The sequence below is a fragment of the Chinchilla lanigera genome, unplaced genomic scaffold, assembly GCF_000276665.1.
Source record: "Chinchilla lanigera isolate Chin_1 unplaced genomic scaffold, ChiLan1.0 scaffold00053, whole genome shotgun sequence".
Lineage (NCBI taxonomy): Eukaryota > Metazoa > Chordata > Mammalia > Rodentia > Chinchillidae > Chinchilla > Chinchilla lanigera.
In genome coordinates, this window is record NW_004955454.1 from 4985084 (window position 1) to 5003526 (window position 18443).

An 18443-nucleotide genomic window follows, 5' to 3' on the forward strand; every position below is an offset into this window, starting at 1 on the left:
GGCAAAAGCGCCTGCCTGGCATGCGCAACGTCGTGAGTTCAGTTCCCGGTACCGGAGAAAAACCAAAAAAAAAAAAAAAAAAAGAACTATGGAAGCCAATCAGTGGGCTAATCCTTAATCCCTTAATCCCAGTATCACACACCCTAGATCTAACCAGCTCAGAAAAGCCTGATTTATAAGTACATGAGGCTTTGGGGGTCATCTAGACACAAGCCACAGCAGATTGAACCTGCCAAGAGGCTGTGGTTAAGGCAGTCCCCCCAAATGCCTTCAGAAAAGTGCACTACAGTGGTACTTTGGCTCACAAATTTAATTTTTTCCACCATTCTCGTCACAGAATTCATTCTACAATTCTGGCTGCAACTGAATTGCAAGCATATACATACTGTTTTCTTCCAGTAATTTTTTTTTTTCTTTTGAGAGGAAAGAAGCCGGAGAAAGGCATAGCACTTACCATAGATGGCTCCCCCATCATTCGAGCCACTTGCTCACTTGAGACTCACAGGCCCCTCCCTCTGAAGGACCTGTCTGCCTCCACACACCACTGTACCTCCCATCCCTACCCAGTGTGTGGTCCATGTAACAGACCTCAGGCAGGTGAAAATTCTGGTGTTGAGTCAGGTGACTCCAAAGTCCTGTCAAGACTAACTTTGGAGTCCACCCATGAGGAATGTATATCCATCATGTCTTAGTTACCTTCTTCTTCCTGGGACAAAATACCTGACAGTCATAAGTTAAAGTAGGACAGGCTTATTGCAGCTCACAGTTTGTAGAGGTTCAGTCCATAGTCGGCTGACTCTGGGGCAGAGTGGCATAGCAGAGGAGAAACAGTTCATGGCACGGCAGACAGGAAGTGGAGGACTCAAGGGAGGAGGGACGCAGATAGACACTTCCAGGCCACTCCCCCAGTGACCCACCTTCTCCAGCCAGGCTTCACCTCCCAACATAACATTTAGCTATAAACTCATCATTGGACTAATCCACTGATAAACATCACAAACTCCTGATTCAATCGCCTCCCAAAAGCCCCACCTATGAGCACATGAGGCTTTAGGGGGACATCTGTATATAAACCATAATGCAGCATCACCCTGAACCTAAACTCCTGCTTCCTACGTCAGTGATTCTTAGCATTGTTTCCTTGTAGCTTCTGTCACCAAGCCTCCTTGGTCATTTTTATTGTTTTCCATTATAACACTGAGCTGGCATTATTGAGCCTGAATAGTTGGGGACATAGTGTTTATTCCTAGCCATTAACAAAAACCTGTGAGTCAACACCAAGTCTGAGCAATGAAGTCAAGTAACCTTGGCAAAGATCTCCAGTTTTGGACTCTTCCAGTCATTTTTCTTTTCTCCTCTCCCTTCTGACACCAAAATGACTTAAAATATAGTTCCAAGAAGGAAGCATGGGGTAGATTTTGTGTAGAAAGAATAGAGCACTTACATTGAGCTCTGGAGCAGATGACACTTCTACACATTACCTGTTCACCCTAGTAGGTTTTCATCTTCCTCCCTCCTCAAACTCTGGCTTATAAAGTCATTCAAACTCTTTCATGATATTATCCCTGGGGCCTTGAACAGAGTGATTTATCACCAAAGCAAGGCTTGGCCAGATGCTCTTTTATAAAGCAAAAGTGTGTGGTCTGTCCTCAGTCTTGTATGCATCAGTGGACTGTCTGTAACAGTACTGGAGGCATCAGCTATAACCAGCCTAGGCATCTGCAGACTAATCTCAACAGTACCTTAATCCAAGGTGCTACATTTGCCTTCCATAACTGGTGGTTTCTCTTCATCTCTTAAGGAAAACTAGGATGACTCATATACACAGATCCTCTCAAACGTGGAATTTTCATATTGGTCCAGAGAAAGTGCAAGCCCCTCTGTGTAGAGCCTCACAGCCACATAATGCCAGATAAATGCATCACCATCCTTCTCCTCCTCCTAGCGTATAATCATGCCACTTCCCAAAGCCCTTGTCTTAGTTACTTTTCTCATTGCTAGGACAAAGTACCCAACACCCAAAGTTAAAGGAGAAAGGCTCTATTTCAGCTCACAGTTTGTAAAGGTTTCAGTCCATATTTGGCTGGCTCCATGGCAGGGTGGCATGGCAAAGGAGCGTTACAGAGTAGAAACAGTTCATGGTGTGGCAAGCAGAAGGCAGCAAGTAGCAAACCTCCCTCTCCCTTTTTATCACATTCAGGCTACATGCCTTTTGGATGGTACTACTAATACCCAGGGTGCTCTTTCTCATTATCCACATCCATATCTATGCTAAACCAATTTAGATATCACACAACCTTAATCCCAGTATCACACACCCTAATCCAGCATCACACACCCATGGCCCAGCCACCTCCCCAAAGTCTCACCTATAAGCACACGAGGCTTGGTGGAGGGGGGATGTCTAGATAAAAGACATAGCAGCACTGACTCTCTGAAGGTCTTCCTAGCATCCAGGCACCTTGAGAGCTTTTCCATCCGCCAAGAAGAGGTCACCTGACAAACTGCAAATTATCAGAGACTGGTTTATAAATTTTATGTTTTTGATCCCTGTGTGGAACTGTAGGTTCCAAATTTTCCAAAATCATTTTCATATCAAATATTCTTTCCTACTGTCCCTACATTTGTCAGGTGTCATGCCCTGACTTAGTGCTAGGAAAATAGGTTTATGCCATTTGTGGTCCAATGATCTTGTCTTTGCAGGGCATTTCATAGCAGTGGCTTTACCACGATTATCAAGGGCTTACTTTCTTCCACCAAAATGGGCAGATAGCCTCAAAGAAGGGACAGAAATTGCTTATCAGCGCAAGCATGGCCTATCTGGACAGAGCACCTAGAAAAATGATGGTGGAAAAATGATGTGTTTCCATTTTAAAACATGGGCTGGGAGCTGTTTCTTAGATAACTGTGAGTTCATCCCAAGAAGAATCTAGTAAACATCCAGGCTCCGAGAGCCAAACTCTGCATGAGGGAGGGAGAGAAGGGATTCGGCCCCACGCCTTCACACCACAGCCTGATTTGTGCCATGCCAATGCCAGCTCTTTCCACTTCCCTGCAGATGCTGGAAGTAGAGTGATGCTTTATGGGCACAGATCCTGGAGACCAAGAGACCTATCCAAGAGGAGACACTTAGTATACTACTGCAGCCCACAGGCTCTAGAGCCTGGCCTCTTGGCACCAGTCCCTGTGCCATCACACAGCAGCTATGCACTCATGGGAAGGTCACTTCACCCCTCTGGACCCACTTTTCTCATCTGTAAACTGTGGTTAGTAGTAGTACCTACTTTACTGGGTTGTTGACAGGAGGAAACAGGACAGTCCAAGTTGAGTGTTGGCAGCTGGACCTGGTCCACTATGAGTCCTCAGAATATACTAGTGAGTTTCCATGGGGCTCTTGTGTCCCAGAGAAATCCTGAATCTTTGCCAAGTCCCACCTCAAGAGATTAGTTCATGCGTGAATACCACTGAGGATGGGTAAGCCACTACCTCTTAAACACCCATCCACGTTCGGGTAGGTCTGTTTCTTAGAAAACTTCTATTTGAGTGGAACCTAAATCGTTCCTGGATTCTTTGCTAATTGGTTTTAATTCCACTCCTCGGTCATACAGAAATCATCTTCCTCAAAATAGCAGTTCAAATCATGTGAAACTCATTAGCATGAGCTTCCCTGCTTGTATTCTTTTCTCACACCACAAATCTTCTCTTTCCTGACAAAATGTCTTCAGTGACTTCTAGTGATTTTGAGTGATGTGGTTTCCAACTCCTTCATCGCTGTGGTTTCTGTCTTCCCAAGGCACCGTGTGCTCACACATGGGATGTAGTGTGATGTATGTGTTAAATCCGAGTACGTGCCTGAGACACAAAGACAAGAAGATGTGATGAGACTCAAGGAGCCCACAGAGAGTCAGGGAGCATTCCAGGCAGGCAGACTAGTGCACTGAGCTGCAGAGGCAGGAAGCCAGACACCTCCAGATGGTCAGCTCGTGAGTATGAAGTGCAAAGTGGGAACTGTAGAAGATCAAACCGAGGAAGGAGACGAGGTTGACCAGAAGGCAACAAGGAATCCCTGGGGCTCTTGCAGAAGTGACAGCTTCCCATGTGTCCTTTAGTAAGAGCAATCTAACTGTAATGTGATGACCAGGCAAACCTGAACGGAGGAGGCCAGTTCACCAAATGGCAGAAACCAAAAGGAGAGAGAGAAGGAAAATGAGGCACGTACCAAAATGTACCAAAATGTCCAAAATATACACCAAGAGGCTCACAGATGTTATCTCTGGACAGTGAGATGATGAGTGATTGCCATTTGCTTTTGGCTTCCCTGTATTTTCTAATTTCACTTTAATAAGGATTTTTTCTTTTTCCCTATAATTAGCATGTATTATTTATATAGTAAAATAATTTATGCATAGCTAAAGATAGTTCAAAATCAAGCCAGCAGGACGTGGAAACTGACTGGAGGGAGGAGCATGGGAAATGTGTTCATTTGCCCTGGTGCTCAGGTGGGTGGTGCAGCCCCCAAAGGAGGCGGGGTCAGGGGGAGCAGAGTGCTATGTGGGAGCTGACTGCGTAGCTGAAAGCTGAGGCAAAGCCCACAGGCTGCTTTGACTTGGCTTTGGTCTCTTCATGGCCTGCACATTGCCTGTCTCCTACCCTGAAGGACCCAGAGCTCTCTTGTCCATTCTCCACTGGCCTGGAAATTAGATTCCACCACAGCAAAGCCCACTGACGCTCTGGGGTAGCGATAGCATTGATTTCGGTGACAAGTTTGTCACTGTTTCAAAAAACACTTACTGAGTGCTGACAAGACGCTCTGCATCCAGCCAGGCCTCAGTGATAACACGGTGAGAAGAGCAGGCCTACGGCCCGTCTTCGTAAAACCCAGCCTCGTGTAAGAGACAGAGTAAATGTTTCAGGGTCACTTCGATAAACATACCATTTCAAATCAACATGAACGCACACAGGAGAGGAAGTAGTTCTAGGAAGATGGATAACCAAGGAAACGTTTCTGGTCTGGGAGTTCAGGGAAGGAAACCTAGGAAGAGAGAAGCAGGAGCTGAGAGCTGAAGGATGTAGGGGAGGGAATCAGGGAAAGGCGTTCCAGGCAGAGGGAACAGCATGTGTGGCAGGCCTAGGGGGCTCGTAAAGTCGTGCTTCGCTTACCCACGCGGCTGCCTTCTGAGAGATGCATTGTTGGCCTATTTCTTCATCCCATAGACATCCTGGAGCGTGTGTGCACAAACCTAAATTGCAAGGGTCAGTCTCTCAGTGCGGCCTCTCAATGCTGCCAAGAGATGTGAAAAAGATGCAGGAAAGAGGCTGCTGCCAACATCACATGGCAGACAATTGTTACAAGTAGGAGTGCACTCTAAAATAACGATAAAAGTATAATAAATGCATACACCAGTCACATGGTTACTCATCATCATTATCAAGTACTGTGTGCTGTTCACACTTGTATGTGCTAAGGTTTCATACGACTGGCAGTGTAGTAGACGTGTTTACACCAGTAGCACCACAAACGTGAGTAATGCCTTGTGCAACGCTCTTGTGACCACTGCAGTGTCACTAGATGATAGAAACTTTCCAGCTCCATGTGGGACCACTGGATACATGTGATCCTTCAGTAACCAAAATGTTGCTCTGTGTTGCATAACTGTATTGCCTATTGAGTCTTTAAAAACGGGGGCTGTTTGACCGAAACCTAGGGAGAGGGGCAGAGCTGGAAGGGAGTGGAGAGGCAGGCAGAGCTTTGGGGGTACAAGAGGATCCTTGTCTTTGTCCTAGGAATGAAGGAAGCCTGAGGTGGCCTTCTGACCAGCCCTGCTGGTTGCAGCCTAGAGGAGGGCTCCTTACCATGTCTCCCTTGTCTGACCCCAGCCCCTGTCTCTTGCCCTTTGAGGCTGTGGCACTGAAGGTTACCATGACCCCTCGCCATGGCTGGCTTGTGCAGTGGATGTGGGGGCTTCTCTCCCCCTCCTGAGAGGCGCCCTTAGAAGCTCCCCCCACCGCCACCTCTGAGGCTTGCTTTGCAGCCCAACTTTCTTCATGGCTTCTCATACTTTAACACTAATGTGTGTACAACTTGCTAATTAATGGAATCATTTGGCTCTGAAAACATCTTGTTCTAATGGGAGGCTGCAAAGTACGCTCATTAATTCACAGGTAAAATTATTCCAGCTTTTCTTTCCCCCACCCCCCGCCTTTCTTCCCAGCTTGGCTTAATCACTGGAGAAAATGCTTCTAATCAGCCTTTTGAAAACCATCCCACCAGGGCCCAAGGCACTGGGGACTGCCTTGGGGTCAGGGTGAGGGTGACGCGGCCTTGGTTTACCCAGCAGAGAGGACAGGGGATAAATGCAAAGATGGAGCTTTTGCTCCCCAAGAGGTGGAAGGGTGTCCAAGGTTTGGAGGAGAGAATGTGGGGGAAGTGAGGAGTTAGAAGTCACCAAAAGTGACCCATATGTGGGACTGAGAGGTGGGCATCCTATCCTGTGTGTCCCAAAGGCAGCCCACAAGGTGATTTCAGCACATCTGGCCTAGATGGAAGGAAGGAAGAGCTACCTGCTCCTCCCTTCTCTCCTCGGCTATAGACTTGGTACACTTGCTGTCGGCAGGAAGCTCACAGGGGACGTCTTGGAGCTACATGAAACCTGAGTGATTTTTTGCCAGCTACCTTGCAGCCACTCACAAATGAAGCTCTGCAACATCCTCTTCGAAGAAGTAGCATTTAGGGTGTTATTTATGGGATCCTTCTCCCTAGTAGACAACGGTACAAACCTCTGTATACACTGACAAGACCCATGTGCTCCATGGGGCTTTTCATTTCATCCTTTTTTCCTTTGATGAGATCTGGATCCTTTTCAAAAAAGATTTTTTTATCGTGGTAAAATGTTTCTAACAAAGTTCATGATTGTAAACATTTCTAAGTGTGCGATTCAGCGACACTAATCTGTGCATATGGTGCACTCACCACCATCATCCATCCCCAGACCATTGTCTCCCCAGGTGGAAGTGCCATGCCCCTCAAACAGGAAGTCCCTCTCTGCATGGCTTTTGCCTGGAAAGTATAATGTGCCTGCTAGGACTCTGGCAGGAAGAGTGACCCACTCAGTCCCTAGGAGCACTTTCAGAGTCCTTTCCTCACCCAGGCTAGAAAGTCGCAACACCCAGCTAGATCCTGGTGCTGTGTCAGTTTCAGCACAGGAAGTCCCACATTCCCGGATGCCTGTCAACCTTCCCTGTTTTATAGCCGCTCGGTCAGCCATAGGCTCTAGTCCACTGTGAAAAGACAAATTCCTGCATGGCTACCTCATCAGAGTGAGTTCTCACCGTACTGAACTCTGCTCTAGGATCAAACTCTGCTCTCTGTTTTCTCTAAAATGGGAGATTAAGAAATTTGATAGTAGCCAAGTGCGGTGGCTCACGCCTGTAATCCCAGCACTCGAGAGACTGAGGCGGGAGGATCACCATGAATTCAAGGCCAGCCTACACTGCAAAGCATGACCCTATCTTAAAAAAAAATTGGTAGTTATGGATGAAGACAACACATTCTTCCCCTTGGAAGTCCAGCATATACCAGGCATTTTATTAGGAATTACCTCCAAGACAGATCTGGAGTCAGGCCAACCTGGATTTAGATCCCCCCTGTGTCACCCACTGGCTATATAACCTTGAACCTCTGTTTCTGCATCTGAAAGTGGGGCACTTGATATCCACTCCTAGGTTGCTAAGAAGGGTGCATGAAATTATGTCAGTGTGGCTTCCACGGCAGCCCCAGGCCAGTAAGTTCTCGCTGCCGTGACTGTTGATGACTGTCATCCTAGGTCTACAGGTCGTCCTGAACTCCATTATCAAGGCCATGGTGCCCCTGCTGCACATCGCCCTGCTTGTGCTGTTCGTCATCATCATCTACGCGATCATTGGCCTGGAGCTCTTCATGGGGAAGATGCATAAAACATGCTACAACCAGGAGGGCATCACAGGTAAGAGGAGGGCTCCGGGTACCACACTCCCCAAAGCCTGTTTGTTTTGTGTAGTTATTTCCCGAGTGGCTCGATGCACTACCAGGCGCATTACTACCTGTCCAGTAGAGCCGGGTGAAGCCCCTTCATCCAAAGGCCTATGTTTCCAGGCCATGGCTGAGTAAGAGACAGGGACAAGGGTTCTTTTCCTCTCATTCCAATTTCTGAGTTCATTGAAACAGATCTCAGCTAAAGCAGCCAAATGCTGGCTTTGTCCAGCACTACTAAACACTACAGAGCTATACAATTTACAAACATTTAATGAATTAAGAGCCTATCTTTCCTCGGCCTCTCACCTTTGGAGCTGACCCTGAATATCAGAAGATTCAGTTCTAATCTAGTGGTGTGCATACCTGCCGTAGCAGCACAGCACTGTGGCTCACCGTCGGCAGTCCTTGCAAGGAGGTAGCATGCCACCACCCCATCACGACCCTGAGGTGCATCCCCTTCTTGGGGATGATCCTGGCTGCTCTGAAATTAACGTTTCCTTCTCCATTCATAGGCAGGAGCACCCTGGGCCCCTTCCCATGGAGGATGAAAGGGTAGATGTAGAATCTCCTCCTTTACCAGTAGCCAGATTCATTCTTCTCAAGGAAAAAGGTTCGATCCATCTCACAGCTATCAGTCCACTCTTCTCCAGGGCTCCTCTTGTTACATTTCTCCTGCAAATCAATGCATCCACCAAGAGATGCTGGCTCATTAAGCACTTCCTTGAGTGGACGCGAATTTGGGCTTGCGGGATATATGCTGTAAACTGCTGTCTTAAGTTACTAACACCTCAGCTTGATCTTTAAACAAAACCATTTAAACAGAAATCGACAAGGCTTTTACACAGACATATAAAGCAGTTTAACACAAAAACTTGTTGGGGAAAAGAATCCCCCACCTAAAGAGATTAGCAGTTTATGTTCTTTTTTTTTTTCAAGCAAGGTCTGTGGTCTTAGTTTGGGGCATTTTGGTGGAGAGGGTGGAGGGCATCTATCTGGAGTGTTAGAGAACACCTCTCCCCTCTGCGTTTATGTTGCTGCTGCTTCTCATTCAGCCCAGGCATTAAATTAAACTTGATTTCTCTTGCTACGAGGAGTGAGGCTGGAAAACATCTGTACAGCAAAAAGTGGAATGGATAATTCACATTCACAAACCAAAATAGACTACCTGGTGCACACAGATTGGGTATTGGCAAGGTTGCTGGATCATATTCCTAAAAACCAAACAAAACCTATAAACCTATAGTCAAAGATTCACTCAGCTGTTTTCATTTTTTATAGTTTTTTGTAAGAGGACATGAGTCCCTCTCAAGAGAATTTCCAAATTACCTGGGCCATAGTTGTATAGCATAAATTATCATGTTTTAAAATATATTTTTAATGTGAAAAAAACACCCTTGCTGTCATGTAAAATTCTGAGATTTTTACCTTGCTTAAGGAAATACCAAGCAATATAATAATATTTCCCTTCTAATTCAAAACCTGCTTGTTACTCAATTCTCTCTGTAGCTATCTCTGAACCATAAATTTGTATTAATGACTTGTGACTTTGTTGGCATTCCATTCTCAGACTGACTTAAGAGTTGATAGTGGTGTGTCTACAGTTTATGCGGTTGTATTGAAATGATCAATGACCCATGTGACTCAAATTCCTCAGGCGGAAGATACAGAGATACAGAATCCATAAGATTTCCCCTCAGTTTGTCAGTGGTAGATAGTGAGACCCTCACCAACCAAACAGGGAAGAGCAAAGCAGTGAAGTTCTGCCGTAGAGCCGAGGACGGCCACCCTTCCATCAAATGGCTCTGCACTGCAAATCCAAGGAGAGCTGCTGGTCTTTTCTACTCTGCTAATCGGAAAATAGCAAAAGTGTGTTTTCTACTGGTGGTGAGGATCCTGCAAATTTTCTAAAAATAAGCAGCTCTGAATAATCATTAGAAACCATCTGGCTTTGTTATTAAGCCTTGGTAGCCTCTCAGAAGGCAAGAAAATGGTGGGTATCATAGACAAAGGCAACACAGTATGAACTCTTCTTCCGTAGACACAGCCAGAGGGTCCAGTGCACACTTTAACAGACTCTTCTGCTCTCAAGATAAAGACCACATGTGACCCCATCCATTGGAGTGGCCGATTTGGGATCATACTTTCCTCAGTAGTAAACCCAGCCAAGAAAAGTCCATTGGTTATCGTAAGAAACATCCGATTATTTGTGTGATGGGTTGTCTTTATCCCACAAGTTCAGAAGAGAAGTAGGTGCTTGTGGTATAAATTACCATGGGCTAGGGTGTCGGAGGACAATGAGAGATGTATCCCCAGGAGAGAAGCCATGCCAGGTTCCACCAAGAAGGCAACCTCAATCTTGTGTGTGGAGCCAGAGACCCTGCTGGGCAAGGGGTTGAAGACACCTAGTTACAGAAGCTGCCCTCTCAAACACTCTGCGATCAGCTCACCCACCTCCTTCTTCCTACACCTGCTGTCTGATGACAATCCAGGGACCCACTCCGTCACTCCCAACAGAGAATGATACCGCTGTCACCAGGGCTTTGTCCACCCACACTGTGACTAACCCTGCTGAGGAGGAAGAGATGTGCGGGAATCTGGACATACTCAATACATCTGTAGCACAGACGACCAAAACCTGCACTCTTTGGAACCATCCCAGTGTGTTTCAGAGTTTTGTAAACCTTTCAGATGGGTGTTTTTTGTTTCCATGTTTTGTTTGGTTTTGGATTTCAGACTTTGGATTGAATGACAGTATTCTCTGCATATATAGACTCTACAGGAGTATTTTGTGTGTCCTTGAGACAATTTTTAATGGGACTTATATCAAATTATTTTTACCCTTTGATATTATTTCACAGACCGGTTTGCATGACCTTCTAGATTTTAGAATACAATGGATGTGGGGCCACATTTTCTGTAAAGTCTGTATGATGCCCAGGTGAGCCATTGTTCTGTCTCTGGGCAGTCCTTCTGGTGGGCAGTCCCCAGCGCAGACAGTCTCTGAAGAAGCGATTTTCCCCTACTCCCTGGGGCACAGCCAAGACGCTGTCTTGGTTCTCAACAGATACATCGCCATATGCCGATACCTTTTGTTTCTGGTTGTTCCATCTGTCTGCTAGTTCTCAGAGCCAGGTCACTCTGAATAGCTCTCCCAAGCACAATAATTACCCCTGAGACTGGCAGAGGCTGGTTTGGCTAAAATCTAGCAATGAAATCACCTTCACTGTATTCCCTCCGGAAAGTTGGGACCTAAAAAAGTAATGGATTTAGTCTTTGGCAGTTTCCTCTTGGAACCCCCACCTGGAGCTCTCCCAGGATTTCCTTTCTTGCTGATATTGACCACACTGCTACATCTTTCCGATTCTTTGCCTCCAATATTTTACCAAAAACTTAATTTGGACTCACAAGGTTGGGCCTGGGATATAGCTCAGTGGCATAAGTGCCTGCCTGGTAAGTGCAAGGTCCTGAGTTCGATTCCCAGTACCAAAAAGACAAAAGATAGACTCACTAGATTGAGTCTACCTCTATAGAGTCAATTTCTGTGTTAAATTGTGGAGCCTACATTGCTCATGTTCCTACTCTTCTCCCTCAAACATCAGGAATCTGCAAAAGGAAACCAACATGTTCTCACAGTTAAGCCGGTTTCCCCTCCCCCTCACGTACATATTGCTAGGACCCGCTGATCTGTGTGTATTCACATTTTTCACATTTTTCGCGTGCTTTTTAGTGCTTTTTATAGATACCTATTTTTACCGGATCATCGCTGCTTCTTAATTGTTCTCTAATCTTTTTTATTGTTGTTTAAGACAGATTTAAAATAGCAGAGCAGCACTTGAGCCTGCGGATAATCTTTCCGAGTTCTCATCCCTTTCTCTTTTATTAATGAGATCACTTTTCCTTGATGCCATTTTCTTTTTAACGTGTATTTATAAAACCCAAGTATGTTTCCCTTCCTTGTGGCCCCTTGGCAGCCTGCCCTTCTGCTGATTTCTGCTGTCTTCGGAACGGAGGCTGCAGGAGGCTGTCAGGTTAGCCATCATCACCACCTGAGGATTAGCGGCATCTCGATGCCATGGAGAAGCAAAACATGAGAAAGAACTGCAAGTTTCCCCCCTTTCCTGACCTGTTTCTACGTCATCCTAGCACTTCATCCCAGGGCCGCACACGTCACTCTGGAAAGCTATTTCTGGAATGACAGATAACCAAAAAAAAAGAATTTATGATCTATTTGGTTCCTGGTTTTGTAGTCTCTCAACTCTCAACTCTTTAGATGCTCTGCTCTTTTTAATGTTTTATTTACATTTGGATTCACTTTTTAATTCCTCTCTCTTTTTTATGGCCTCACATCCAAGTCTCAAAATTTCACAATTGCAAGAGTCACAAAACATTATGAGTAGAGGCCAGCTCAGTTCAGCTGCCTTAATATGGAGGCCCTGTGGGGTCTGGGATCAGGAAACGGTGGTCTGGACACTGTCATCCTCTCAGACAGCTCACAGACCAGTAATGCAGATGTCTCACCTTGGTCATCAAACAAAGAACTCACGTACAAGCAGACCCTGAGTCAATCAGGAGCAACCCAACCTGGAAATAATCCAAATGTCCGTCAGCTGGTGAATGGATGGATATAACCATGAAATATCTCGCTCAGCAATAAAAAGGAACAAGAGTAGACTGAAATGTGGAACAACCTGGATGAACTAAAAAAGGTCCTACTAAGTGAAAGAAGAGGGAGATGGAAAGCCTCATTATGTACGATTTTACTTGTATGAAATTTTGAGAAAAACAAAGCTATGAAAACAGAAAGTCAATCAGGGTGGTGGATTCTGGGGACTGAAGCAAGGACGAAGAGCGCACAAGCACCTGGGAATGGGGGCACTGTTTAAAAATGGGTCGTGGTGATGGCTGCACAACTGTGTAAATGTACTGCAAACAATTGAGCTAGGGAGTAAGGGGCTGGGGATTTAGCTCAGTGGCAAAGCGCCTGCCTGGCAAGCGCAAGGTCGTGAGTTCGGTTTCCGGTACCGGAGAAAAAAACAAAAAAAAAAAAAACAAAACAAACAAAAAAAAACAATTGAGCTATACATTTACATTAAAGAATTCTTAGTCATTTAAATTATATTTCACTAAAGCGGCACAAGAGAGAGAACAAGAGAGGAGAAGAGAAGAGAAAAGAGAAGAGAGAGAAGGAGATGGGAGGGGAGAAGAGGAGAAGGTGTGCCTCTCATTTTCTAGAAGTTTCCACTTGTTGTATGACTATTTTTTGATCAGCCACTTCACTGTGGTGCTGATGCTTTACAAAAGAATGGGCGCTAGCCCTGTGGTCGTAGCTGAAGCTTCTCGACTCCTCCACTGATGAATGCCTAAGCTCTCACGCTGTTTAATTCATAGATGGGGAATGAGCCGCACTTGTTTTGCATATGATCACTGGTGTGGTTTTCCCAGTGATCTCGTCCTGTCACTTTTCTCTCTAATTCTTGCTTCTTTCTCTGCCCATCTCTTCCCCTCCCTCCCTCCTGCTTCCCTGCCCGCTTTCCTCTGGCCGTGGAGATGTCCCAGCAGAAGAGGACCCCTCCCCCTGTGCTCTCGAGAGTGGCCACGGGCGACAATGCCAGAACGGCACGGTGTGCAGGCCCGGGTGGGACGGCCCCAAGCACGGCATCACCAACTTCGACAACTTTGCCTTCGCCATGCTCACGGTGTTCCAGTGCATCACCATGGAGGGCTGGACCGACGTGCTGTACTGGGTGTGTAGCTCGGGTGACCCTCAGCGCAGGGCACACAGGCCACGGGCCCTTCCTGGAAACCCCTTTTCCTCCACCCCATGACATGGGGGGGGCCACACACATCTCAAGGGAATGGTGGGTGGATATCTTTGATTTCTCCCAGGTCTGTAACATGTCTACCCTACTGAGTCCCCACCCTGCCCACCAGCCAAATATCATGGCTAGTTTGTCCAACCACAGTGCGCCACGCTGGTGCACGGTCAGTGCCCTGTGAATGTGCTGACCATGCCTGGCGTGAGGATTTTCATCAACTCTCCTCCCACTGGAGAGTCCCTTTGACCCATACCTTTTTCCTACCTCCTTCCTCGAAAGAGAGCTATAGGGCCAAATGATGAATTCTTGGGGCTAAATAGAAAAGTGAGACCTGCTCTTCTGAAAAGAATCTCTCTAAAGAAACCATTTCTGTTGAATTGTGTAGCGCTGTGGCATGCTATTATATTTTTATTGCTCGTATGAATCTTACCGTAACATATTAGAATTGTCCATCTGACAAGTGTATTGTCATTATTTTCTCTGTTAACAAAACACTCAACTGGTTAAGTGATGCATGCTTAGAAACTGCACCTCTTGAGTGCCGACTCGCCCATAGTGTATTTTCTTTCACTTTAAAGATGCCTCTCTTATTATCTAGCAGCAGTCACTACTTTGCTGACCTCTGAGCCCTCAAAATGCCAAACGTGTATACTATCTATCCCACTGGCGAATACACACGCCGTGTTTGCGCTGTCTCCATTCTGGCAGAGTCAACTCCATAATTTGTAAACTCTCCAGAAAAATATACTCTTCATCGGGTCTCCCTTTTCAGCATGAGAAGTTACCTGCCAGAATCCGGTGCTGTTCTCCAGAATTTGGGTACAGAAAGCATGTTGCCAATCTTGCAAATACCATCTCTCCCAGAGTTTCCCAAATAGTTAAATCTATTTGGCCATTGTGACAACAACCCAAGAGGCAGTTTAGGGAACACAGTCTACAAACTCACACTGGGGAAGAGTTGAGAGGGAAGCGAATGCCTCCCGCTGAGCTGAGCTGCCAGAGAGAGAGGAAACAGTGCCAAGAGAGGTGTTGACTTCCTCCAGAATCAGAAGGAAGAGTTTTGTAACAGTACAGAGATGCAATGCACACTATTATAGGTTCTATAAAATTTTTTAAATGCACCATGTCCTAAGGATTCAAAACCTCTCTCTTCCCAGTTTTTGCATTGTAATCAACATGCCAAAGCCCAGCTTGCTGTGAACTGTGTACCCCTCTGCATATGACTACTTGAAGGTTGTCTGGGTACAGTGCACCAACAAACATTTATTTAATGTTATTGCATACCGTGGGCATGGGTGCTCCTAGGCACTGAGGGTTCAGTCATACTAGGGTCCAGTTCAGCCTAAGAAGCTCAGTCTAGAAAACAGACTAAATTCTACAGTGAGTAATGGTGTACACCTGGAAGACACGCCACGGCAAAGTTGTTTGTGGTGGCGCTGGCAGCAGAGGACAGCTGCTGAATTACCTCTGCCTCAAAGTAAAATGAAATACTGGGAAATGTTTCTTATGCTCAGTAAGAAACACTGGTTTTGGGCTGGGGATTTAGCTCAGCGGCAAAAGCGCCTGCCTGGCAAGCGCAAGGTCGTGAGTTCGGTTCCCGGTACCGGAGAAGAAACACTGGTTTTACACTTGGTTTTGTGTAATTCGTAGGACAGAGAGAAGATCTGAACGTGTTACACTTAGGCAAATTTATTCTACTTAACGAGGAAGATCAAATTCCCAAAAGACCTTAACTGGTCTTTCTACCATGAGTAAGCTCCTCTGGCCAGCCAAAGACAGAAGCACCCTTTGGCAAATAGAAAGTTTCCACCCAGGGGCCACAGTCTCTATGACTATATTAGGTTCGGGAGCCTCATCACATGAACTCCAAACCCATGCCATCGGTCACTATGGAAAAGCCTTCCATGGTATCAGATTGGGGGCAGGGTTGCAGGGAATGGGTGGGTGTTGGTAAGGGGGAATACGTATAATTTGCTTTGCTTTGGGCCCTGATGTATTTTTGTGATCTCCCTTTATCACTGCCTCCCTCTGCCTCACCACAAGTCATTGACACCCCACCAGCCAGATGTGACCCAAAGAAATACTGTCATAGTGACAGCCAGAGTGGGGACTGGGAAGAAACACACAACTGCAACTACCAATTTTCGGCAGCTGTGTTGTGCTTTCTCCCCTGGGGTGGGTGTGTGATACAGCTTATGCTGGGAATGGAAAAACTGCCAGAGGTGAAGGAATGATCCCAGACCTGTGGGATGTGGCTCCCTCTGACTTTCCCAGCACCTTTCTCAAATGGCCATGTGATGTGTATGTGTGTGTGTGTGTGTGTGTGTGTGTGCGTGCGCACACATGTGTGTGTGCGCACAAGGATGCACGCATGCACATATACACCAAAAACCGAAATAGAGCCTCTTGCTTTGTTCTTCATGGTAGAAGCACCTCCCAGCCCAATGCTCCTTCCATCAGACAAGCTCTCTAATTGCTTTGCCCTTTCTGTGGCCATTTCTTCCTATCTTCCTCCTTCTTCCCTCTTCCTTTCTTTCCTTTCGATATTCCTCCTCCTTGCCTCTCAGCCTATATCTCTAACCCACAGACGCACATCTCAGTATATTTTAATATCAAACATAACATACACATACTCAAACTTGCCTCCAAGCCATGAGTTAGAAGTTCCTAAATCAAGACCTCAGTCTATGCATTATGAAAAAAATCTCCAGGCCATTCTGATGCCCACACTGGAGGGCAAAAAGCCTTAGAAATCTAACCTACCAAATCTACATGGCGCTGCTATGACGCATTAGGTTTTAACCAGTCTAGGCTGATAATTTCCATGGGTAAAGGGGAAGTAGGGTCTTACACTCTGAAGAATGCATTTCCCCTTGAGTCCAAAATACAAGTCTCGAGGACTGGGGAAGGAGCAGTCCAATTTTCAAGGATAACAATGAATAGAGGCCTCAGAGGTGGGCTTCTTGTGAACTACCAAGCAGCTGGGTACAAGTCTGTGAGGAAAAGAGTATGTCATTAAAGAATTAAATAAGCAATTCATTCAGTTACCCAGTAAAGCTTGGGATCATCCAAGGATGGAACTGAGGCAGTGACTAGTAACCCACGGCAGACACCTGCCTCCCTCTGGGATGGCCTTGAGTCTGCCTTCCCCTGGCATTCATTGTTGTATTCCACTCTTATGATTTTCAGAGTTAGCAGATTAAGAATAAAACCAAACTTGGTCGAGTAGTACTTGAACTTGGCTCCCCTGTGGAAGCCATTGGCCTGCACTGGGTGAAGTCCTCAATTAGCTGAACAATGTGCTTTCATAATTTCTTTTATATAGTCCCCTGTTCTCAGAGTCTACAGATAATAGGGAAAGGAGGGGCCATGGGATCAGAAAATTAAACCAAAACTCAGGTTTAAATGTTGGGGAGTGACCTGTGAAACCAAAGACTCTCCATTTATATCTTTTAAAAATATGGCGGGTAGGTGGGTAACATGATCAAATGAAAGCACTAGTCTTCTTTAAGAACAGTGAAGCTCCACAAGAAGAAAGGATCTGATATTATATTACACCACACTGGTCTCTACTTCTTTCAGGCTTGTTTTTTAAACCAAACATCCCTAGCCATCTACATTTATTTGAAAACTATTTGTCATCCATGGTTTAGGTGTGTGCCTCCTAAAAGGTCTAAGAGATTACTGAATCAAGCCGATCTGCCAGACTTTGTGGGATTCTCAAGCCTGGTCTGAGAACTGGGGTCAGTCTTCAGCCTGCACATTATGCCTTCCACACTGGAGCCAGATCACAATTAGGTGATATGAACAGCAATCAGTCAAGTACCTGCTCTGTGCTGACTTTGTGCCAGCATCTGAAAGCTCCTCACGCCCATAAGAAGCAGGACAACATGGCGGCTGACCTGCGCTTTGTGTCACCCAGACAGGGTCCGCATGAGGACTGTGAGGAAAGGAAGCAATGGTGAGAGGAGCTATCATGCTGGAACTCATGCTGCTGGCTCTTTGGAGGTCTAGGTACCCCCAAAATAATGCTTCAGAAAGAGAATTCTGTTGACCTCCACTCACTCAATGCCTTTTGATCTAGGGACCCCAAGAACATCACATACTGTGTACGCAGTAGATGCCTCTGCCTTGTTTTCCTAACTCACACTCTCCCCACCCTAACGGAGTCCCCCTCTCCCTGATACCACCTACTGCCCCCGCCTGGGCTTCTCCATGGTCTGTACTTCTACTGATCTTTTACAAATTAAGAATTGAGCTCAAATATAAGATTAGAAAGAATACTTAATGAGAAACCACAGAAAGAAAAAAAATTAAAATCACAAATAATGTCATCTATAGCCTGGAATCTCTAGTACCTGGTCAGCCAAGCAGAGACCATATGAACCAAAGTCTAAGGATTTAAATTTTCAGTACATTGTAAGGCAGTTGTCAGTGCCATACATTAGCCCTTGTACAAGTATAGATGTGCAGAGAAGATATTCCCACGGAGTTCATATACACACACGCGCACGCGCGCACACACATGCTGCTAACTTCCTGAATTATAACAAAAGTCTTTTGCATACAAGCAGCTATAGATTTGGGTGTTTTAACCATATTTTTTTCCATTCCAC

General features: G+C 45.8%; 1 protein-coding gene across 14 annotated transcripts in view; it reads left to right on the top strand.

Moving 5' to 3' along the window:
• The window catches only part of Cacna1c (calcium channel, voltage-dependent, L type, alpha 1C subunit), a 625400-nt gene that overhangs the window by 411437 nt on the left and 195520 nt on the right, over positions 1-18443 (top strand). For all 14 annotated transcript variants that reach the window (XM_013520119.1, XM_013520128.1, XM_013520127.1 and 11 more), the window contains exons 6-7: positions 7824-7982; positions 13559-13755. In XM_013520119.1, coding sequence (XP_013375573.1) covers positions 7824-7982; positions 13559-13755 — 356 coding nt within the window. The remainder of the gene's footprint in view (positions 1-7823; positions 7983-13558; positions 13756-18443) is intronic.